Source organism: Coregonus clupeaformis, unplaced genomic scaffold, assembly GCF_020615455.1.
Source record: "Coregonus clupeaformis isolate EN_2021a unplaced genomic scaffold, ASM2061545v1 scaf0083, whole genome shotgun sequence".
Lineage (NCBI taxonomy): Eukaryota > Metazoa > Chordata > Actinopteri > Salmoniformes > Salmonidae > Coregonus > Coregonus clupeaformis.
Window position 1 is genome coordinate 484,249 of NW_025533538.1, and position 24,448 is coordinate 508,696.

At 42.0% G+C, this 24,448-nt stretch overlaps 1 protein-coding gene across 1 annotated transcript; it reads right to left on the reverse strand.

Annotated features, from left to right (window-relative positions):
* Nucleotides 1–1,069: 1,069 nt before the first annotated feature.
* Nucleotides 1,070–17,527, reverse strand: LOC121555859. Its single transcript, XM_041869708.1, has 12 exons — nucleotides 17,353–17,527; nucleotides 13,772–13,831; nucleotides 13,007–13,130; nucleotides 10,507–10,618; nucleotides 10,296–10,371; nucleotides 9,974–10,064; nucleotides 7,897–8,030; nucleotides 5,741–5,939; nucleotides 5,015–5,117; nucleotides 4,742–4,835; nucleotides 3,965–4,325; nucleotides 1,070–1,074 (listed from the first exon to the last, which is right to left on the reverse strand). The coding sequence occupies exons 3-12, from the start codon at nucleotides 13,098–13,100 to the stop codon at nucleotides 1,070–1,072; spliced, it is 1,269 nt and encodes a 422-aa protein (XP_041725642.1). The 5' UTR covers nucleotides 13,101–13,130; nucleotides 13,772–13,831; nucleotides 17,353–17,527.
* Between the last annotated feature and the right edge of the window lie 6,921 nt (nucleotides 17,528–24,448).

Consider the following 24,448-nt stretch of genomic DNA (forward strand, 5'->3'; position numbering starts at 1 on the left):
GCTCAACTTATTTATCCTACATGTAAAAAATTATTGATTGCGAGACAGTTATTGTCTCTGTCGGGTAACTGTCAAAACATTAAACATTTAAGAATAGTCCCGTCCTGGTTTAGCCATTGCCTTTAGCACCGTACATACTCTAAGGGCATAGGTAACAAATGTAGGCTCTAATGACATCACCAGTCGACACCTAACAACAGCTGCACCTTCACCATCATCCTGGCAGGCCGGCCCCCGCATCCCACAACAGGTGTGCCTGCGTCCTCTATTCGTAAACGTAAATGGGTCCAATGGGAGTGTTTGTAGAATTGATAACTCACTACACACACACCGCCAGACAGTTGATTCTTTATTAATTTGCTGAAATATAAAAAACACCAACAGTCAAACAACATAGTCTATGTTAGAAAATACATGTCTTTATCAATTGCTGTCAATACGATTGTAATAACAATTAAACTGCCTTATAATTAAAAACAATATCTAACTTACAATAATGACAATTTACAAAACCAAACAATTATTTGACCTGCAACATTGGTCTATGCAATAAACCAATAAACATTTGTAAAAATAAAAATAATAATAATTTTTAAAAAATACATTATCCACAGTATTATTTAAATATGTTATTGAATTGTCTGGTTAAATATATGTTATTGAATTGTCTGGTTAAATAAATGTCATCTGAAATTAACCAAAAATTGTCTGGAACATCAGATACCATCCACATGATTTTTCAAAAGAGACATTACATTCAAGATGGTCATGTTATACATAATATAATAATACATTCTTCATTTCTACTGAGAGATTTATCAGTATCAGATCAGTATTTCCTGTGAGCAGAATCACAGTATCATATTAATATCAGAAATAGACGTAACACTGACATGAGAGGTAGAAAAGTGGTTAGAAGTGATATTAAAAAAAAGCAATAAGGCCCGAGGAGGTGTGCCATGTGGCCAATATACCACAGCTAAGGGCTGTTCTTAGGCACAACGCAACGTGGAGTATATTAGCCATATATCACAAACCCCCGAGGTGCCTTATTGCTATAATAACCTGGTTATACTGACATGAGAGGTAGAAATGTGGTTAGAAGTGGTACAAAAACGAATAGACAATTCCCTGAGCATTCAATGGAAACTATATGACCTGAGTGGTATATGGTCTGATATACCACGTATTTCAGCCAATCAGCTTTCAACAGAAACTATATGACATGAGTGGTAAACTCAACAGCTATTTCTTCTTTGTTTTTTAAACGAACAAAGTAGCCTACAAGACAAAAACACTGTTTATGACTCTGTGTAACACAAAGCAATGTTATTACTCGGTCCCTATCCACCTGTTACCATCCTATAGAACCCCATTAACTGTCTCTATCCACCTGTTACCATCCTATAGAACCCCATTAACTGTCCCTATCCACCTGTTACCATCCTATATAACCCCATTAACTGTCTCTATCCACCTGTTACCATCCTATAGAACCCCATTAACTGTCTCTATCCACCTGTTACCATCCTATAGAACCCCATTAACTGTCCCTATCCACCTGTTACCATCATATAGAACCCCATTAACTGTCTCTATCCACCTGTTACCATCCTATAGAACCCCATTAACTGTCCCTATCCACCTGTTACCATCCTATAGAACCCCATTAACTGTCCCTATCCACCTGTTACCATCCCATATAACCCCATTAACTGTCCCTATCCACCTGTTACCATCCTATAGAACCCCATTAACTGTCCCTATCCACCTGTTACCATCCTATAGAACCCCATTAACTGTCCCTATCCACCTGTTACCATCCCATATAACCCCATTAACTGTCCCTATCCACCTGTTACCATCCTATAGAACCCCATTAACTGTCTCTATCCACCTGTTAACATCCTATAGAACCACTACTATGCATGCATATCTATATACATACATACATGAATCTATGGATCTATGTAAAACATACCCATACCTCACACACCCCAATAAAAGAGCAATCTGGGATTCAAACAGCAACAAATGGATGTACCAATCCCAGATTGCCCCTTTAACCCCCTAGAGTCGATTGAGGTATGGGTGCCTCAATCTAAGAGACATCCACAATCCCCATTGAAATCTGTCAGTTTAAGCTAGAGATATCTGTTTATATCTGAATCCGCCGATATTGCCCTTCCTCATCTGCGGTGAAAGGTGGCAGAGCTAGAGCGGTGTTTGTCAGACCATGAGATATCCCGAAAATCGGTCTTCTCATAAAAACGTCTGTAGCGTCCGAACGGTTTGGCCTACAAAATATGGAAAGATAAGACTCTCACGAACATGTGTGCTGACTTCTGTTTGTAGCGTCAAAACCTTTTGGGCTACAAACTAATGTGATCCCACTGTTGAAAGGGGAAATTCTAAAGAACACCTTCTCTGTTTTGCTCTACGACCCCACGGGAGTCGCCTGAAGGTAAACGATATCGGTTCAAAATGTTTTATGGAAGTATGGAGGTAGTTTTGTTCCTACCAAAAAAAAAGTGGTTACATTTGTGTAATTTTTTAAAATATATTTCCTGAGATTTCTTATATCTCCTAGCTATAGGACAGACACTTCAAAACCTTATTTCTTCTTATTTTCTTTTTTTGCCATTTATGGCTTAGATTTACATGGGTTAACCCTCTCAATCCAACTGGAAACACTGTGTCCCTGGTAGGAATGCAACATTCTAGTAACTTTCCCAAAATTCCCAGGTTTTCCACAAATCCTGGTTGGAAGATTACCGCAACCAGGATGGAATAAGCAGAAATTATGGATCCTCCAACCAGGATTTCTGGAAAACCTTTGCAAACCTAGACCCTGGTAAAAATGTTTTCACAGCTCAGCTCTGAGCTTCTTTCACTGGCATGTATCCGCCACTAGAGGGATCTATTGCCATTGAAGAGGACAGGAGAGACATCTCCTCGATCAGCCTGCCTGGATGACTGGTACTCATACCCAGAGATGGAGCCAACCCCAACCCAGAGAAGGTGAAGGGTATCTGTGGTAAACCGGTCAGTGGAATGGGTAAGGGGGTGGAACAGAATGGAAATATATTGTTATTGGTAATAAGAGGGATATGGTTGAAGGTAGGCTTGTCTGCATCCTCCACGCTGTCCTGACTTTCCTGATCCTCTCCCCAACTGCCGATGCCTGAATCTGGGCTCTGGAGGGCCCGGCGTTGGGACTGGAGCTGGAGCTTATCCACACGTTCATATGAGGAAGACATTGTGATAGAACCTCCTCCAACCCCCATCTCTCTACCCTTTCCCCCTACACTATCCAACCCAGGGAGGGTGAAGGGTGGCTGGGGGAAAGCGGACAGGGCAGTGGGTAAGGGGGTGGAGCAGAATGGAAAGTTATTGTTATTGCTAAGAGGAAGAAGCGGAACAAGATGGAAGTCCTGAGAGACAAAATGGGGGATGGTTGCCGTAGGCCCGTCCGCCTCCTCCACACTCTCCTGACTTTCCTGATCCTCTCCCCCACTGCCGATGCCTGAATCTGGGCTTATGAGGGCCCGACGCTGGGCCTGGAGCTTCTCAACACGCTCGTAAGATGAAACCTGGAGGATATCTTCACCTCCGCTGATGCCTCCAAGTATACCTCCACCCACAATCTCTCCATCCTTCCCTCCACCCCATATCTCTCCATCCTTCCCTCCACCCCCCATCTCTCTATCCTTCCCTCCACCCACAATCTCTCCATCCTTCCCTCCACCCCATATCTCTCCATCCTTCCTTCCACCTCCCATCTCTCTATCCTTCCCTCCACCCACAATCTCTCCATCCTTCCCTCCACCCCACATCTCTCCATCCTTCCCTCCACCCCCCATCTCTCCATCCTTCCCTCCATCCCCCATCTCTCCATCCTTCCCTCCACCCCACATCTCTCCATCCTTCCCTCCACCCCCCATCTCTCTATCCTTCCCTCCACCCCCCATCTCTCCATCCTTCTTCCCTACACCACTATCCATCCCTTCTCCTCTGTTCTCCTCCTTCCTCTCTTCTATCTCTTCAGTAGTGCCACCTACTGGTCCGTAAGGGGAGTGTACAGAGCAGGGTTCCAGCTTGGTGGAGGAGGATCCAGGCCGGGAGCATTGAGATAAAAAGTAGCTGCAGTTGGAGAAGCCGGAGTTGGAAGAGTGGGCACTGCTGTCCCATCTCTTTTCCAGGAGTAGTGCTGTCCTCAAGGGGGCGACATTGTCCAGGCTGTCGGTGATCTCTATCTGGGAGATGTCTTCACGGTGCACAGCAGAGTCAAAGGATTCAGGGACGAACAGAGGACCCAGCCAAGCCTGTAGGCACACACACAGACATGCATGTACACACACACACACACACACACACACACACCAAACCACACACACAGAGACACGGAGAGAGAGGAAAATAAAATGATTCTTTTTTCATTCCTGTACTCTTTTTGTTGCAGAGGAGGCTGATAAGTTGAGGACGGCATTGTCTTCTGACAGGTGGCTTCACTCCTACATGATGCTAATGTAAGACAATGGTGAGGACAGCTCATAATAATGTCTGGAATGGAATTAATGGAAAGGTATCAATTACATGGAAACTATGTGTTTTATCTGTTTGATACCATTACATTCCAGCCATTATAACCTAACTAAGTCTACAGCCATTACAAAGTAGTGCACTATATAGGGAATAGGGTGCCTTTTGGCACATGACTTCAGTCAAAAGTAGAACTGACCTTGAAGTTTCCATCGTGATCGAGGTTGAGGCCGTCAAAGTACCTGGAGGGATCTGGTATAGGAGGATTCAGAATCTCCTTGACCCTGTCAGCACTGAACAACATGAAAGGAAGTTGCAGTTAACCAACTACAAAACATGAAATCACATCAAATACATGATGTTTACTTTGCAGTCGGTTGGTTTTAAAATACATCACATTTACTTTGAATTCCCCTCTATTCCAAGCATACCTGGTCACACACACACACACACACACACACACAGTACTCACAATTTTCCGTTGCAGAGGAACATGGAGACCAGCAGGACCAGTACAACAACAGCTCCCACCACAGTTACCACCACAAAGTCCTGGTCTAGAACATCAGGATGACCTGAGAACCGGACCAGATGAACGACATACTTATAATATACATAGAACATACTTAGAACTTACATAAGAACACCACTATTTGACCTATAGATTGGCATAGAAGAGCATTCACTGTCATTTCTGTCTGTAAGTTTGTTTTGCTTTGAACATGTGTCTGCCTATCTAAGAATGAAAGAAAGAAATAGGGAAGAAGAAGAAGAAGAAGAAGAAGAAGAAGAAGAAGAAGAAGAAGAAGAAGAAGAAGAAGAAGAAGAAGAAGAAGAAGAAGAAGAAGAAGAAGCTATTTTTCAAGACTAATATGGAAACACACTACTATGGCAATGTATTCCCTATTTAGTGCACTACTGCATTGCGCTTTACAGTACTGTAATATAGAATTACAGTAGCTAAGGGGGCAATTTGGGACGCAACCCAAGTATATACTGTATAGCCTAGCGAATCTCAGAGCTGGCAAAGTGGAAAAAATCTGCTGTTCTGCCCTTGAGCAAGACGGTTAACCCCGAACAACAGCTGCTCCCTGGGCTCAAATGATGTCAATTAAGGCAGTCCCTCGCACCTGTGTGATTCAGAGAGACACATTGCGGTTGAATATATTCAAATTTGTATCACTGATGCTGTATTTACCTGTTGGCTGTGGCTTCATCTGGCCCACAGAAGAGACCCATGATGCACTGGGGCTCCAGTCGCTCCACTGACAGTCTGGGTAGACGTCTGGGTCGGCTCGGACCCTGACTCTGACATGATACCTCCTTCCTCTCTCCAGCATCTCAGGGTCCAGGTCAAAATACGTCTGTTCGTTTACTCTGTTCACCTCCACAGCATCCTGCAGTAGTACAACATAGAGTAGGTGTACTTTTAGATAGTGTACAAAGAGATGTGCACTCTTTCACTGTATTCTCTCTTTCACTGTATTCTCACTTTCACTATTCTCTCTTTCACTGTATTCTCTCTTTCACTGTATTCTCTATTTCACTGTATTCTCACATTCACTGAATTCTCACATTCACTGAATTCTCTCTTTCACTGTATTCTCACTTTCACTATTCTCTCTTTCACTGTATTCTCTCTTTCACTGTATTCTCTATTTCACTGTATTCTCTATTTCACTGTATTCGCTCTTTCACTGTATTCTCACTTTCACTGAATTCTCTCTTTCATTGTATTCTCTCTTTCATTGTATTCTCTCTTTCATTGTATTCTCTCTTTCACTGTATTCTCTCTTTCATTGTATTCTCTCTTTCATTGTATTTTCTCTTTCACTGTATTCTCTCTTTCACTGTATTCTCTCTTTCACTGTATTCTCTCTTTCACTGAATTATCTCTTTCGTTGTATTCTCTCTTTCACTGTATTCTCTCTTTCACTGTACTCTCACTTTCACTGAATTCTCTCTTTCACTGAATTCTCACATTCACTGAATTCTCTCTTTCACTGTATTCTCACTTTCACTATTCTCTCTTTCACTGTATTCTCTTTCACTGTATTCTCTATTTCACTGTATTCTCTATTTCACTGTATTCGCTCTTTCACTGTATTCTCTCTAATCTCTCCCCTTTCCTTCTTGTCATTATCTGTCATCTGTCTCCCTTTCCTCCCCCCTTTCACTGTATTCTCTCTTTCACTGTATTCTCACTGTCACTGAATTCTCTCTTTCATTGTATTCTCTCTTTCATTGTATTCTCTCTTTCACTGTATTCTCTCTTTCACTGTATTCTCTCTTTCATTGTATTCTCTCTTTCATTGTATTCTCTCTTTCACTGTATTCTCTCTTTCACTGTATTCTCTCTTTCACTGTATTCTCTCTTTCACTGAATTCTCTCTTTCATTGTATTCTCTCTTTCATTGTATTCTCTCTTTCATTGTATTCTCTCTTTCACTGTATTCTCTCTTTCACTGAATTCTCTCTTTCGTTGTATTCTCTCTTTCACTGTATTCTCTCTTTCACTGTATTCTCACTTTCACTGAATTCTCTCTAATCTCTCCACTTTCCTTCTTGTCATTATCTGTCCTCTGTCTCCCTTTCCTCCCCCCTTTCACTGTATTCTCTCTAATCTCTCCCCTTTCCTTCTTGTCATTATCTGTCCTCTGTCTCCATTTCCTCCCCCCTTTCACTGTATTCTCTCTTTCACTGTATTCTCACTGTCACTGAATTCTCTCTTTCATTGTATTCTCTCTTTCATTGTATTCTCTCTTTCGTGGTATTCTCTCTTTCACTGTATTCTCTCTTTCACTGTATTCTCTCTTTCATTGTATTCTCTCTTTCATTGTATTCTCTCTTTCACTGTATTCTCTCTTTCATTGTATTCTCACTTTCACTGTATTCTCTCTTTCACTGAATTCTCTCTTTCACTGTATTCTCTCTTTCACTGTATTCTCACTGTCACTGAATTCTCTCTTTCATTGTATTCTCTCTTTCACTGTATTCTCTCTTTCACTGTATTCTCTCTTTCATTGTATTCTCTCTTTCATTGTATTCTCTCTTTCACTGTATTCTCTCTTTCACTGTATTCTCTCTTTCACTGAATTCTCTCTTTCATTGTATTCTCTCTTTCACTGAATTCTCTTTCATTGTATTCTCTCTTTCACTGTATTCCCACTTTCACTGTATTCTCTCATTCACTGTATTCTCTCTTTCACTGTATTCTCTCATTCACTGTATTCTCTCTTTCACTGTATTCTCTCTAATCTCTCCCCTTTCCTTCTTGTCATTCTCTGTCCTCTGTCTCCCTTACCTCCCCCCTTTCTCTCTTTCTCCCCCTCCCTCCCCCCCTCTCTCTCTCACCTCCCAGTGATGTAGTTCCTGTTTCCACTGTAGCTGGAAGTTATAGTGGGAGATCATATCTGAAATGGGAGCTCCTGGTGTCCATGCGATTGAGGAATTAGTGATGTTTGGCTTGCCAGGGGGGTGCATCTTAACTGCCAAAATACAAAACAACAGAGTTAATGTAGTCGTAGTAGTACTAATATATTACTAATATAGCACTAATATCACTATAACAGAACTACTAGTACTAAGTTGAATTAGAAATGTTAGTGTCAAGTATGAATTAGTATTAAGTTGTATACAGTGCATTTGGAAAGTATTCAGATCCCTTCCCTTTTTTCACATTTTGTTACGTTATTCTAAAATGTATTAAATTAAACAATTTCCTCATCAATCTACACACAATACCCCATAATGACATAGCGAAAACAGTTTTTTTGAAATGTTTGCACATTTATTAAAAGTAAAAAACAGAAATACCTTATTTCCATAAGTATTCAGACCCTTTGCTATGAGACTCAAAGTTGAGCTCAGGTGCATCCAATTTCCCTTGATCATCCTTGAGATGTTTCAACAACTTGATTGGAGTCCACCTGTGGTAAATTCAATTGATTGGACATGATTTGGAAAGGCACACAGTGCCACAGGTCCCACAATTGACAGTGCATTTCAGAGCAAAAACCAAGCCATGAGGTCAAAGGAATTGTCCGTAGAGCTCAGAGACAGGATTGTGTCGAGGCACAGATCTGGGGAAGGGTACCACAGTGGCCTCCGTCACTCATAAATGGAAGAAGTTTGGAACCACCAAGACGCTTCCTAGAGCTGGCCGCCCGGCCAAACTGAGCAATCGGGGGAGAAGGGCCTTGGTCAGGGAGGTGACCAAGAACCCGGTGGTCACTCTGACAGAGCTCTACAGTTCCTCTGTTAAGATGGGAGAACCTTCCAGAAGGACAACCATCTCTGCAGCACTCCACAAATCAGGCCTTTATGGTAGAGTGGCCAGACGGAAGCCACCCCTCAGTAAAAGGCATGACAGCCCGCTTGGAGTTTGCCAAAATGCACACAAAAGACTCTCAGACCATGAGAAACAAGATTCTCTGGTCTGATGAAACCAAGATTGAACTCTTTGGCCTGAATGCCAAGCGTCACGTCTGGAGGAAACATGGCACCATCCCTACGATGAAGCATGGTGGTGGCAGCATCATGCTGTGGGGATGTTTTTCAGTGGCAGGGACTGGGAGACTAGTCAGGATCGAGGGAAAGATGAACGGAGCAAAGTACAGAGAGATCCTTGATGAAAACCTGTTCAGGACCTCAGACTGGGGCGAAGGTTCACCTTCCAACAGGACAACGACACTAAGCACACAGCCAAGACAACGCAGGAGTTGCTTCGGGACAAGTCTCTGAATGTCCTTGAGTGGCCCAGCCAGAGCCCGGATTTGAACCCGATCGAACATCTCTGGAGAGACCTGAAAATAGCTGTACAGCGATGCTCCCCATTCAACCTGACAGAGCTTGAGAGGATCTGCAGAGAAGAATGGGAGAAACTCCCCAAATACAGGTGTGCCAAGCGTCATACCCAACAAGACTTAAGGCTGTAATCGCTGCTAAAGGTGCTTTAACAAAGTACTGAGTAAAGGGTCTGAATACTTATGTAAATGTCATATCAGTTTTTTTATATATATATATATATTTGCAGAAATAAAAATAAAAAACAGTTTTCGCTTTGTCATTATGAGGTATTGTATGTAGATTGATGAGTGGGAAAAACTATTTAATCCATTTTAGAATAAGGCTGTAACGTAAGACAATTTTGGGGAAAAGTCAAGGGGTCTGAACACTTTCCGAATGCACTGTAAATTAATACGCTTTCCAGCATTTTTGTATTGCATTATGTTGTATTATAGTGTATTGAGTTTGTGCATTTTGTATGCTGACCTCACAAACTTAATTTTCATGTAAATGGATAATAAAGTTCTGGTATCGTATCGTTGTAGCTGGTGTACAATTAGTAGTGTAGTAGTAGGTTAGTCATAGCTGACATTTCGTACACAATAGTACTTAGACCTTTGGCCTCAAAATACTGTACACTTACTGTGGTTAAATGAGTAGTTAATCTGAATCACATCATCTTCTGGTTGTCCACACCGTACACCAATGGGTATTTTATCATCGTCCCAAAAGAACTGAAAGAGAATTGACAGAAGTTCAGTTATCCAGGGTTGGTTGTCTATTGGTCTATATATATGCTGTCATTGTTTTATTATTATTATTATTATTATTAGGAAAAACTTAATAATTAATTCATCCAGATTAATGTGTTACATTCATTTTATTACTTTTATAATCTGTTATTAAAATACTTATCATCTATAATAATGCATATTTATAACTTCATGTAGTTTTATAAAACTCACTGGATTGCCCTCAAAGACCAGACTGCCGTCTCTCAAAGCTGTGTTGGAACCGCCCAAGGACTTCATCTCACATTCACTGTAGTTAAAACAGTGAACAATTGTTTCAGTTAGCATCTCAAATGGCACCCTATTCCCTATATATTGCACTACTTTTGACCAGGGTCCTATGGGAATAGGGTTCCAGTTAGGGTGCATCCTTAGTCTTCTTTACCTTTTAGTCCCAGCGTATTCACCATGCAGAATGCATGGCATGTCTGGGGGCACGCATGTGATGTTCAACACACAAGTGATGTTACTGACTAAGTCATTGACACACTGCAGACCTATGAGAAACAGAGTAATGTTTACTGTTAATATTTATTGTGTATTTCACTTTTGTTTACTATCTACTTTACTTGCTTTGGCAATGTTAACACACGTTTCCCATGCCAATAAAGCCCTTAAATTGAATTGAATTGAATTGAATTGAGAGAGAGAGAGAGAGAGAGAGAGAGAGAGAGAGAGAGAGAGAGAGAGAGAGAGAGAGAGAGAGAGAGAGAGAGAGAGAGAGAGAGAGAGAGAGAGAGAATTCAAGAGTTGGGGCATAGCATTGTTTAATGACCAGTTTTATCAGGCACTATATCATGTTTTAGAAGGCTCTATGTCATGTTTTATAAGGCTCTATGTCATGTTTTATTATATATCATATTTCTATATAATGTATATCATATCTCTATATCATGTATATAATATCTCTTTATCATTCATTATAGTGCATTATGCATAGCTGGTAACACAGAGAGACAATAGCCCTGTATCAAGATAGGTCACGTCTTGACACATAGTTTGACACAATAGCGTGCACAAATTAATCACTCATTAATATTGGATAGAAATCAATGGAACTGAATAACCAGGATGACTTACCGTTTGCACTCTTCTAAAAGAAAACCACAACTAACTTGGGTATACTTCATACGCACAAATACCATACCCCTAAGACATGCTAACCTCTCACCATTACAATAACAAATATCCTAGCCCCAAGACATGCTAACCTCTCACCATTACAATAACAAATATCCTAGCCCCAAGACATGCTAATCTCTCACTATTACAATAACAAATATCCTAGCCCCAAGACATGCTAACCTCTCACTATTACAATAACAAATATCCTGGCCCCAAGACATGCTAATCTCTCACTATTACAATAACAAATATCCTAGCCCCAAGACAAGCTAACCTCTCACCATTACAATAACAGGGGACCTTAGCATTTCTGGGGGAGTATGATATTTATGCCTCTGTAACTTATTCACGATTCATTGAGGATTATCCGTAATCATGGTAGCATCCAATAGCGGTGCGTGGGTAAAATCACTGAGGAAGCCAAGCAGCCCCCCCCCCCCCCATATTACAACCTACACTCTATGTGTTGTGATAATTGCGTTGTTTGCTGTTCATTCATATGCCTTGTGACCGTGATATATAGGCCTAAAGGCTGAGACAGTAAGAAGACACAGTGGCAGAATAAATTCAACCACACCTTTGTAATATCCACAAAACGGATAGCAACCTCTGTCCGGTGAAGTCCATTACGCATATTGCATGTAACAGACAGTTACATGACCTACAGCATGGTTAAGCAAGTTAATGTCTCCAACATTTTCAGACCACTAAACAACTGTTGATTTAGAACCACAGAGAGTTACTGCAAGTCGCAAAGAAAACAGGAGCTGCCTCCACTATTCCAGCACCATTTGAACTTCAACATTTCAACATCATCACATCACCTCTGCTTAGTCTAATACAGTGACAACTAAAAGATACTCCCCAAAAATGTGTTCAATCAACATCAGCTAAATCTGATTTCTGTTTGAACGCGCGCGCGTTCGCGCAAGTAGAAAAACATGTTGACTCACTCTACTTGTAGAGAAACGCCAATACCATCCTCCGGTCTTTAATGTTGACGAAACGTTCTGTCATACAGTACACACTTTTTTTTTGTCCTAGGCTACCTGGCTAAAATGCTTGCTTGAACTTCCATCCTCTCAGGACAGGGCACAACAATGTATGAATTAATGGTTGGATCAGAATCGCCGTTTTCCAGTACGGAGGATTAAGTAAAACCACAAGTCCAAATGCCTATCTCCATCAATGGCTAATAGGAAAGGGACAATTTTAGCTAGCTAGCTAGCTAGCCACCGGAGGAGAACAACACAACGAGATGCAACAATTCAAGTTGTTTCTGTTAATGACGTATGCTCTCAAAGCGATTTGATTTGAAATATCCTAGCCCCAAGACATGCTAACCTCTCACTATTACAATAACAAATATCCTAGCCCCAAGACATGCTAACCTCTCACTATTACAATAACAAATATCCTAGCCCCAAGACAAGCTAACCTCTCACCATTACAATAACAGGGGACCTTAGCATTTCTGGGGGAGTATGATATTTATGCCTCTGTAACTTTTTCACTCATCATTATTCACGATTCATTGAGGATTATCCGTAATCATGGTAGCATCCAATAGCGGTGCGTGGGTAAAATCACTGAGGAAGCCAATCCTTTTGGTCCCCTAAAATGGGTGGACTATGTACAAAAAGTGTTCACCCGGTATGGATGACAATACACTCAAATTAAAGCTGACAGTCTGCACTTTAACCTCATAGTCATTATAAATGTGCTTTTAATGCATTATGAAGAGGGTATTGATGACTTACAGGGCTGTTGTTGGGTGGAGCAGGTTAGTAGGGGGAGGAGCTGGATGACATACAGTGAGAGCAGAGAGAGGCGGAGACACCATAGAACCACCATTATGACTTCCTCCTTGTCCTTTTTCTCATTCTAGAACACAGTAGGAGACATGACCTTAGCAACAGATGTCAGTGGCTTAGTCAATATTCCAAATGGTACCCTATTTCTTATATAGGGCACTACTTTTGACCAGGGCTCATTGGGCTCTGGTCAAACGTAGTGCACTATGTAGGGAATAGGGTGCCATTTGGGATGTTGACAGACTGAACCATAAGAGAGAAGAAAAAGTGAAATGTTCTAGGTCTGTCTGCGTGGTGTGTTTTTTCCATGAAAGTAGATCAAGTGTTATCAGGTTTACCATAGCCACACGCACAGTGAAAGCCACAGAAACTGAACAGAAATATCAGCACACTCCCACAGGTGTGCAAGTGGGAGAGGGATCCATAAAAACATATTTATTTACAGAACAGAAACTTATTAGTGCACATAAGCAGAGATATACAATACAACGTAGCATCTGTTTTACTGTAACACATATTAGTAGACATGAATGTTATTTGCTTAAAACATCTTATTAACAAAAGTTTCTTACACACTAGTATGCCAGTAACAACCCAAGCGCAAACTTAAACACGGTAAACCCATTTAGTAGGTTATTCAAATTTGCATAACATTTTAGGTGCATTTTAAAATATAGAATTTTAAAATATTTAAGATATTTTGTCTCTTACCTTTAGATAGTGAACGGCCCACGCTGGACAGCTTGTGTCATTGGATGAGCTGTGATGGAGCTAGATAAAACACATGGAAAGGGTTGGATGAAGGATGACAGCTGTATTGATGATGTTACTAACTATAGCATTACTCCAACTCTATTGAGGCTGACACAGTAAATGAGTGTCTATGTCTGTCTATATTGGGCGCCACTCACAGAGCAAGACATTGTATTTTGGTCTCTCTCCCCCCCCACTCTCTCTCTCTCCCCTCTCTCCTCCCCTCTCTCTCTCTCCCCTCTCTCCTCCCATCTTCCCCCTCTTCTCTCTCTCCCCCTATCTCTCTCTATCTCACTTTGGAAATGATGCATTACCAAATTCAATATAACAATCATAATCAAGATGATCACCCTACCCACGACTAGCGTCTCTCTGTGACACGTTCTGACACACTCAGGTTTCAGAAATATACACTTAGCTACACACTATACTATCAACTATTACCTGAAGACATTTCCAGAATCATGGCCAGAGATGCAACCGTTTAACCATGCTAATCATCTGAGATATTGTTGCCCTTTGACAGTTACTACTGCTGTTATTGATCTCTCTGTACCTGAAATCGTGCTGTGCAAAAATAATACATTATTGTTAGGGCCTGTATTCATAAAGCATCTCAGAGTAGAAGTGCTGATCTAGGATCGGTTTTGCCTTTTAGATCATAATGAATAAGATTACCTGGACAAGGGGGACCTGATCATAGATCAGTACTCATACTCTGAGACAATTTATGTAGGTCCATATTGCGGAGATCACCTGACCACATCATCTGAACAATATTTTTGTAATGAACAGCATGTTTCCATATAGGCCTATGTCAGAAAATATATAGTTTCCACTGCTATACATGGGCAGTGTGCTGTTTGCTATCATTCTCTCATGTGGTGGTTTTTAGTAAAAGGTCATTGTGGTTAGAGAGACTGATGTTATGTTAAGGCTGAGGTATGAAGTTTCCACTCCTTTTTTTTTTTTTTTAAACAACCACCTAACAGGTACAAGATGTGTTGAGAGGGTGAAGAAGAAGAAGAAGAAGAAGAAGAAGAAGAAGAAGAAGAAGAAGAAGAAGAAGAAGAAGAAGAAGAAGAAGAAGAAGAAGAAGAAGAAGAAGAAGAAGAAGAAGAAGAAGAAGAAGAAGAAGAAGAAGAAAATGATGATGTGTTAGTGCTGGAACAAAAGCTTGCACAACCTGTGGGGACCCAGGACTGTAATGTTATGGCTATAATGCGTCCTCGTTACCCAGAATGTTTACAAGCTGTTTCCAATAGCAAACAAACCGCAAACCACTAACACCCCCGTCTCCTCCTCCTCTCTTCTCTACCTCTCTTCTCATCCTCTCCCAAACCACATACTAACACCCCCTCCCTTCTTCTTATCACGTACCTCTCCTCTCATACCCCCCCTCCTCCTCCTCTCTTATTCTGACTGTCTCTACTCTTAGAAAAATAGGTGCTATCTGTCCCCATAGGAGAACCCTTTGATGACCACATTTTGGTTCAAGGTAGAACCCTTTTGGTTCCTTTCCACAGAGGGTTCTACATGGAACCAAAAAGAGTTCTCCAATGGGGACAGCCAATAAACCCTTTGAAAAAAAAAATCTGAGAGTGTATAACCACTCCCCCATCCTCTTACCCCACTCACTCCCTCACTGGCAGCGTCTGAAATCTGGCTTGCCTACTACTTGCATACTGTGTGATAATCTGTGTGCTAATTGTACTATATAGTACTAACAGACTATATAGAACGTACTGTTTAGTAGAAATGAATGCAGTACGCAATAAATAACAGAAAACTAGCCTCATCCTACTGAGATGTGTAATCTAAAGCGCAATTGTGTTGAGTCCCATTATTTGTTTATTTTGGTAGAGCAAGTCCCCTCATGAGGACAGTGGTCTCATGACATGCTGGCATTTAAAGAATACTACAGTTTTGACATTTCACATACTATAAAACTTTTTCACATACCCAAATGCCTACTATTTAGAATGCAACTTGGGGTGTTTGGACACGGCCACTCAGTCACTCAGTCACTCAGTCACTCAGTCACTCACTCACTCACTCACTCACTCACTCACTCACTCACTCACTCACTCACTCACTCACTCACTCACTCACTCACTCACTCACTCACTCACATCTCTTGTCATCCACCCTCCCCCCCCCCATCTTCTCTCTGACTTCCTTTCTACCAACGCTCACTCCCTGACTCTCCCCTCCTCCCCCCTTACCTCCCCCTCCTGTCGTTGACTTCCTCTGTACCTGTGGCTGTGTGTGTACATGCTGTCCTACTTAAACACTGGACCAAATCAACCCCTAGGTTACATCCTAAATGGCACCCTATTCCCTATATAGTGCACTATATACCCTATAGGCCCTGGTTAAAAGTAGTACACAATATAGGTAATAGGGTGCCATTTGGAACGCACACTAACCCCCTCCACAATGAGGACAGTGGTCTCAAGTTCAAGTCTACTGGAGGCCCACAGGTTGTGCAGGGTTTTGGTCCAGTTCTATTTGAACATCCTGTCCTACTAAACCCAGGCCCAAATCAACCCCTAGCCCCCCCATAATGAAGCCCTAATCAACCCCTAGCCCCCTACACATTGAGACCTAATCAACCCCTAGCCCTCGTCATAATGAAGCCCTAATCAGCCCCTAGCCCCCTACACAATGAGCCCTAATCAACCCCTAGCCCCATACACAATGAGCCCTAATCAACCCTTAGCCCCCTACACAATGAAGCACTAATCAGCCCCTAGCCCCCTACACAATGAAGCCCTAATCATCCCCTAGCCCCCTACACAATGAAGCACTAATCAGATCCTAGCCCCCTACACAAAGAGGCCCTAATCAGCCCCTAGCCTCTTCCACAATGAGGGCAGTGGTCTTCAACCTTGATCCTAGAGATCTAAAGGGTGTGCAGGGTTTTGCTGCTGCCCAGCACTAACACAGAACAAAAGGCCTGCCTAAGTATATGCACAAAGCTTGAAAAAGTGATCAAAAGCCTGGGAGAGGTGTATGCAATATTATAAAAGCTCCGCTCTCTGTGTGTCTCTTCAGTGATAATAGTCATCATCATCACTACCATGATCATGATCTCAACTGTGTAATAATGTGTTTTCCAAATTATCACTCAAGTACAAACATGTGCGCACACACAGGCAGAGTAGCTTTTCTTGATTGAACAACAAATGTAATCCATAACCACCTGAATACATCATACAGATGTAGGATCTTAATTTGAGCCAGTTTGCTACAGCAGGAAAATGATCTTGCATCAACCGGAAATGTGAATTATTATGTGGATTACAATTAATGGACATTTTTTGTAGGGGATGATATATTTTTCCTTAGGGCAAATCAAGTCTGACATTTTAAATAGGAAATTACAAACGTTAGAAGCATTTTTGAACCTTGAATACACTACAAGTTTGCATTTCCTACTGTGCAGGAAAATTCTCAGCAACAAAAGAGTGATTAAATTAAGATCCTACATCTGTATATGAATATTCAAAGAGAGCATCAGTCAAAGAGAGCCTTACTTTGTATAGTGGACCTTCTTGTAGTCTCAGAAACGCAGGCTTCTCAATGCTCTACAGTTGAGTTACTTTTCACTCTGAACTGAAGGACAAGTCAAGTGCTTGATGATTAATCAGTTTCTTGTCTCTCAATTGGTCACCACCGGATGATTCAAACCCATTAATGCAGAGAAAAACGTCTGCCTGCCTTCTCTGAAAAGTAAATGAGTGAACAGAAAAGAGATTGCTGACTGAAAAGGGATTTCTGTGGCTTCAGTTGGTTTCAACTGAAACCACACACGTCACCAACGCTGCTACCTGTACTTGATTCCCTTTGTCAGAAGCAGGGGAAAAACACAAATATTTTTCAGTTGTTCTTCTTTCGGTCTCTGTTCTTGTTCCTTTTTTCTAAAGCGTCAGATATTACTTCTGTTATTGTGAAATGTTAAGATGATGTAAAGTGTAAAATTAGACATTTTTATGTTTTTATTCCTTTCTGAAAATTACAGGTGCAAAAGCTTTGAAAGTGACGTGTGGTGTGAGTAAGGTAGTGAAAGCGAGAGAGAGGGAATTGAGAGACCACATAAGATGTTTTGCTGACCTCAAGTGGATAAAGTATGAATAGAGTATGGCCTTGGAGTAACAAGTAGTTTATTTTCACAGGCTCTTTTCTCCTCCACAAGCAACTACGAAAAGAGACTATTTAACATGTAATGAACATCAATTTCAACCCTATCCAGGTGCTTTATCTATATAGCTAAAAGAGAAAGAGGTTTAATAGTTATTATATAACTTTTTTTTAATATCAGATGAGTACAAAAATTCAGTCATGTTCTCAACAAAAAAAAGATAGCTGATTACAATACATAATAATATAATAATAATATGCCATTTCGCAGACGCTTTTATCCAAAGCGACTTACAGTCATGCGTGCATACATTTTTGTGTATGGGTGGTCCCGGGGATCGAACCCACTACCTTGGCGTTACAAGCGCCGTGCTCTACCAGCTGAGCTACAGAGGACCACATACCATCAGGAAGAATATTTTTCTCCTTGCTCTGCTGACTAGTATTTTTCTCTGCTCATACAGGCCTAATGCACTCATTTTGTGGTTAATAAAATCATAATAAATGTTATATTTTTACATGTATTATTTTTTTATTGTGATTTATCAGGGGGTGCTGCAGCACCCTCAGCATTCTTACTTCCTGCGGCGATGCAGACCATGTGTTTATTCCACATTAAGTACATTCCTATGACTATGGAATGTCTTCAGGTTTAAAGTGTGTGTGTGTGTGTGTGTTTGTGTGTGTGTGTTTGTGTATGTGTGCATGTGTGTGTAACCGGATGTGTGTGTGACCGGTGGGTGGGTCCACTCGGCCATCCTGTATCTCTGCTAAACAGTGGATGGGTTCTGGTCCAAACGTAGAGACAGATAACAGACTGAACCCTTTAATCTGATGATCATGAACACAAACACACCGGTTGGGTCAGCAGATTCGACAAAGGCTATTTGTTTCATGAGGATGAGTCACCTATTATTAAACAAGGATATGATTTTCCTTGGAGACCTCTGAATGCAGACATAGAAGAATTTCCTGAAATGATTATATCCATTTACTGAAGCAGGACTTTTTACTGTTGTCACGCCCTGGCTCTAGGGACTCTTTTAAGTTGAGCCAGGGTGTGTAGAGTTTATGTTTTGTGCTCGTTGTGTCTAGTCTAGTTTTTGTATATCTATGTTGGCCAGAGTGGTTCTCAATCAGAGGCAACGAGTATCAGCTGTTGCTGGTTGTCTCTGATTGGGAACCATATTTAGTCAGGTGGTTTTCCCACAGTGTTTGTGGGATCTTGTTCCGTATTGGTTTGTGTTTTGCACCTGTGGACGTCACGTATCGATTTGTTGTTTTGTTCGTGTATCATTTAATAAATAAGTATGTTCACCTTCCACGCTGCGCCTTGGTCCTCTATATCCGACGATCGTGACAACTGTCAAGTTTAGTAGGTGGGAACAGGAGCACAGACAGTTGATGGTTCAACTGTAAGGTTCCACTTCCTAAAATACACTATACACACAAAGGTATGTGGACACCCCTTCAAATTAGTGGATTCGGCTATTTCAGCAATACCCGTTGCTGACAGGTGTATCAAATCGAGCACACAGCCATGCAATCTCGATCGATAAACATTGGCAGTAGAATGGCCTTACTGAAGAGCTCAGTGACTTTCAATGTGGGACCGTCATAGGATGCCATCTTTCCAACAAATCAGTTCGTCAAATATCTGGCCAGCTAGAGCTGCCCCAGTCAACTGTAACTGCTGTTATTGTGAAGTGGAAACGTCTAGGAGCAACAACGGCGCAGCAACGAAGTGGTATGCCACACAAGCTCACAGAACGGGACCACAGAGTGCTGAAGCGCGTAGTGCGTAAGAATCAGCTGTCCTTGGTTGCAACACTCACTACCGAGTTTCAAACTGCCTCTGGAAGCAACATCAGCACAAGAACTGTTCGTTGGGAGCTTCATGAAATGGGTTTCCATGGCTGAGCAGCCGCACACAAGCCTAAGATCACCATGCGTAATGCCAAGCGTCGGCTGGAGTGGTGTAAAGCTCGCCGCCATTGGACTCTGGAGCAGTGGAAACGCGTTCTCTGGAGTGATGAATCACGCTTCACCATCTGGCAGTCCGACGGACGAATCTGGGTTTGGCGGATGCCAGGAGATAGCGTCAACTGTAATGTTTGGTGGAGGAGGAATAATGGTCTGGGGCTGTTTTTCATGCTTCGGGCTAGGCCCCTTAGTTCCAGTGAAGAGAAATCTTAACACTACAGCATACAATGACATCCTCCAGATACTCCACTAGGAACATACCCTCGTGTTTTGAGGAAATTATAGTCCTGTCGTTGTCTGGTGTGTGAATGATAAGGCTAATGAAAGAATGAATAACTGACGTGAATTCAAACTCCAACTGACCTTCTATGACATCAGCATCCAAACATTCCCTCATGATAGTCACCAACCCCCCTCTTGTCCAAACAGTAGGATACAGTTCCCCCAAGACACTGACCTAAGGCCAGTTTTACATTTCCCCTTTAGAATTTGGAGAGAGTTTGCTGATCCTAGATCTGTGCCTATGTGTCACGATCGTCATTAGATGAAACGGGCCAAGGCGCAGCGTGATAAGCGTACATGATATATTAGATGTACAACACACGAACAAAAACAACAAACGACACGTGAAGTCCACAGGTTCACCAACACAAACCTACACGGAACAAGATACCACACCACACAAATGCCAAACGACTACCTAAGTATGGTTCCCAATCAGAGACAACAAGCAACAGCTGATTCACGTTGCCTCTGATTGAGAACCACCCCGGCCAACATAGAAACACAAAACATAGAAACTAACACCCTGGCTCAACATTAAAGAGTCCCCAGAGCCAGGGTGTGACACTATGGGGGTAAGGCAGTTTCTAACTATTGTCCAATAATCATCCAATCACAGCGAGAGTTCCTTCTATTTCCTCCCTCTCATCCAATCAACATTCCCTCTCCATCTTCCTTCCTCACTCCCCATCCAATCACACATTCCCTCTCCCTCTCCCTTCCTCCCTCTCATCCAAACTAAGACACTTTATGTTGGTGTTTCATTTATTATAGCAGTTACCTGTACATTGATGTAGATACACTATTTATACAGGCCTGAATCTGGACCTGGGTCCTGGCAGTAAACCCCAAAAAGACTAAAATAATGATTTTCCAGAGAAGATCCAGATCTCAGGGAATTAGACCAAAGTTATCAATTGGTACAAAATATATAGAGTACTGCACACACTATAATTACATTCAACGCCATTATAAAAAACAAATTCAAATTGAAATACGTATTAAAATTTGGCTAAAACTAATTGAATGTGTCATTGAACCAATTGCACTTCATGGCAGCGAGGTGTGGGGTCCACTTGCAAAACAAGATTTCACCAAATGGGACAAACACCCCATTGAAACCCTGTATGCAGAGTTCTGTAAGATTCTCCTACATGTCCAGAGGAAAACTACAAACAATGCATGCAGGGCAGAATTTGGCCAATATCCACTAATAATAAAAACAGCAATTAAGTTTTGGAAACATCTAAAATACAGTGACCCCCTCTCATATCATTACCAAGCCCTGCAATGCCAAGAGCTGAGCAAAGAAAAGAGTCCACTCATCCAGCTGGTCCTGGGGCTGAGTTCACAAACCTGTTCTACTAACACACTGAAGCCTCAGGACCAGAACATCCAATCACTCAGAATAAACCAAATTACAACACAGTCCAAACAAAACTACATTGCTTATTGGGAAACACAAGCACAAGCACAAAGTAAAATGCAGTGCTATCTGGCCCTAAATCGACAGTACACCGTGGCTAACTACTTGACCATGGTTACTGATCAAAACCTTAGAAAAACCTTGACAAAGTACAGGCTCAGTGAGCACAGCCTTGCCATTGAGAAGGGTAGACACAGGAAAACCTGGCTCCCTGTAGAGGAAAGGCTGTGCAACCACTGCACCATAGCAGAACCTGAGACAGAGCTGCATTTCCTGACAAAATGTAAAGAATATAAAACAACTAGAGAGTGTCATTCCCCCAAATTTGAAACAGTTTTTCAAGGTTTCCAAGACCTCTCTGATGAGAGTAGGCTACCCCTCCTGTTGGGGGAGGACGCAGAGAGCTGTGGATTGGCAGCGCACTACATTGCTGCCTGCCATAAGATGAGGGACAGTGTCTGACAGACCAACCAACCTGCACATGTCCTCTATATTGTTATTGTTCAATGGTTATTTTGACCCTTGGTTATTGTTGTTACTGTTGTCCCGTTGACAATATTGATTATTATTATTATTTTAATTGTGTTAATAGTGTAAATAGCCAAAGTAAGCTTTGGCAATATGTACATTGTTACGTCATGCCAATAAAGCAAATTGAATTGAATTGAATTGACAGACAAAGACAGAGACAGATAGAGAAAAAGAGAGAGAGCGAGAGAGAAAGACACACACAGAGAGAGAGAGAGAGAGAGAGAGACAGAGAGAGAGAGAGAGAGAGAGAGAGAGAGAGAGAGAGAAAGAGATAGAGAGAGAGAGAGAGAGAGAGAGAGAGAGAGAGAGAGTAATGTTTACCTTTTTATTGTTAATTTCACTTTTGTTTATTATCTATATCACTTGCTTTGGCAATTTAAACATATGTTTCCCATGCCAATAAAGCCCCTTGAATTGAATTGAATTGAGAGAGGGAGGAGGAGAGAGAGAGAGAGAGAGAGAGAGAGAGAGAGAGAGAGAGGGAGAAACAGAGAGAGAGAGATGTAAATACTGTACATTGATTGACAGTATTTAAATTGAAAAGAAAAAAATTGTACAGTATGAACATAAACACAATACAGAGACAATGTGTGTGTGTGTGTGTGTGTGTGTGTGTGTCTTATACCATATCCTTGGCCTGGGCTGTGAAGGCTGGGCTGGTGTGAGAGGAGAGACCAGAGGAGTAGTTCCTGTTGAGGATAGAGAGTCTAGCAGTATACTGCTGCTGGATCCTGGGCTCCAGTACCCACACCCTGTACTCTGGAGGGAGGGATGGGGGAGGGGGAGAGAGAGAGAGAGAGACTTACTGGCATGTTAAATATCCAGATAGCCAGTCATAGTGTGTGTGTGTGTGTGTGTGTCCCCGGTTATTTTCCCAAAATCCCTTGCTCACCCAGGAAGTACCAGGCCAGAGTGGCTCCTACAGAGAGGATGATGGTGGTGATGATATAAGGAAGGCTAGGAGACACCTACAGGGTCATCTAGACATATTAGAGGATGTCACAGAGGTCTCGTTACCAGCCTGTAAACAACAACAACAACAACACACATACACAATACTCCATTATAACAGGCATCAGAGTTTAGTCTTACATGAGTAGGATTCTGCATACAGGCTCAGGTATTCTTTCATCCTAATGGTAATGATTGGGTTAGAGTACGCTAATCTGACTCTAGATCTGTTCTGATGGACAATGCATGTAGGCACACTGGCAGTGCAGGTATGGGTTAACCCTGCAGCACAGACCATAGCCAGTTTGTTGCCATGCAGGCTTCTGTTTCTGATCTAATCAAGCATTAGGCTACACGATGACTGGAAAACCCTAATGTTTCTAGGGAGCTATTATAAGGTAGAAAATACATGTTATTTACTTTAAATGGTAACTAAATCATAGACCTATTGTCAATCACTACTTCTACTGACCCCTTCCAATTACGGGTCCACAGGAGCTGGTGCTACCTCCATATCACATGAGCTGGTGCTACCTCCATATCACAAGAGCTGGTGCTACCTCCATACCACAGGAGCTGGTGCTACCTCCATATCACAAGAGCTGGTGCTACCTCCATACCACAGGAGCTGGTGCTACCTCCATATCACAGGAGCTGGTGCTACCTCCATATCACAGGAGCTGGTGCTACCTCCATATCACAGGAGCTGGTGCTACCTCCATATCACAGGAGCTGATGCTACCTCCATATCACAGGAGCTGGTGCTACCTCCATATCACAAGAGCTGGTGCTACCTCCATACCACAGGAGCTGGTGCTACCTCCATATCACAAGAGCTGGTGCTACCTCCATACCACAAGAGCTGGTGCTACCTCCATACCACAGGAGCTGGTGCTACCTCCATATCACAGGAGCTGGTGCTACCTCCATATCACAGGAGCTGGTGCTACCTCCATATCACAGGAGCGCAACTTTTTGTAGCCGTGCCCGAGCACCATAAAACTTCACAAATCCTCACAAATCCATTCAAAAAAGACCGGTGGCGGATAGTTGGAGTTTATTTCTTCATGTGTCTTGGTTGAACCTCTGTCCAGAGTCGGACATGTCGGTAACGGCCACTAGAACGACAGGCTGAGACAACTCTACCTGTTATTTTCAAGTCCAAAGGTAGGCTCTCGGTCAATATTTCCTAAAGCCCATTGGCTCTCCCGAATTCCCATTGGACCAGACAGGCTAGTAGCCTAAACTTTAACTAATAATAACAATAGCCTAAAAGCTCAATTTCCTTTATCCTACACGTAAAATATAATTGATTGCGA

Coding starts and splice junctions, on each gene's coding strand:
- LOC121555859 (XM_041869708.1), bottom strand. CDS start 13,100: ATGGTGGTTCTATGGTGTCTCCGCCTCTCTCTGCTCTCACTGTATGTC. Junction 10,065..10,295: donor TGGTCTTTGAGGGCAATCCA/GTGAGTTTTATA, acceptor ATTCTCTTTCAG/TTCTTTTGGGACGATGATAA. Junction 5,940..7,896: donor AGGAACTACATCACTGGGAG/GTGAGAGAGAGA, acceptor GTACTACTGCAG/GATGCTGTGGAGGTGAACAG.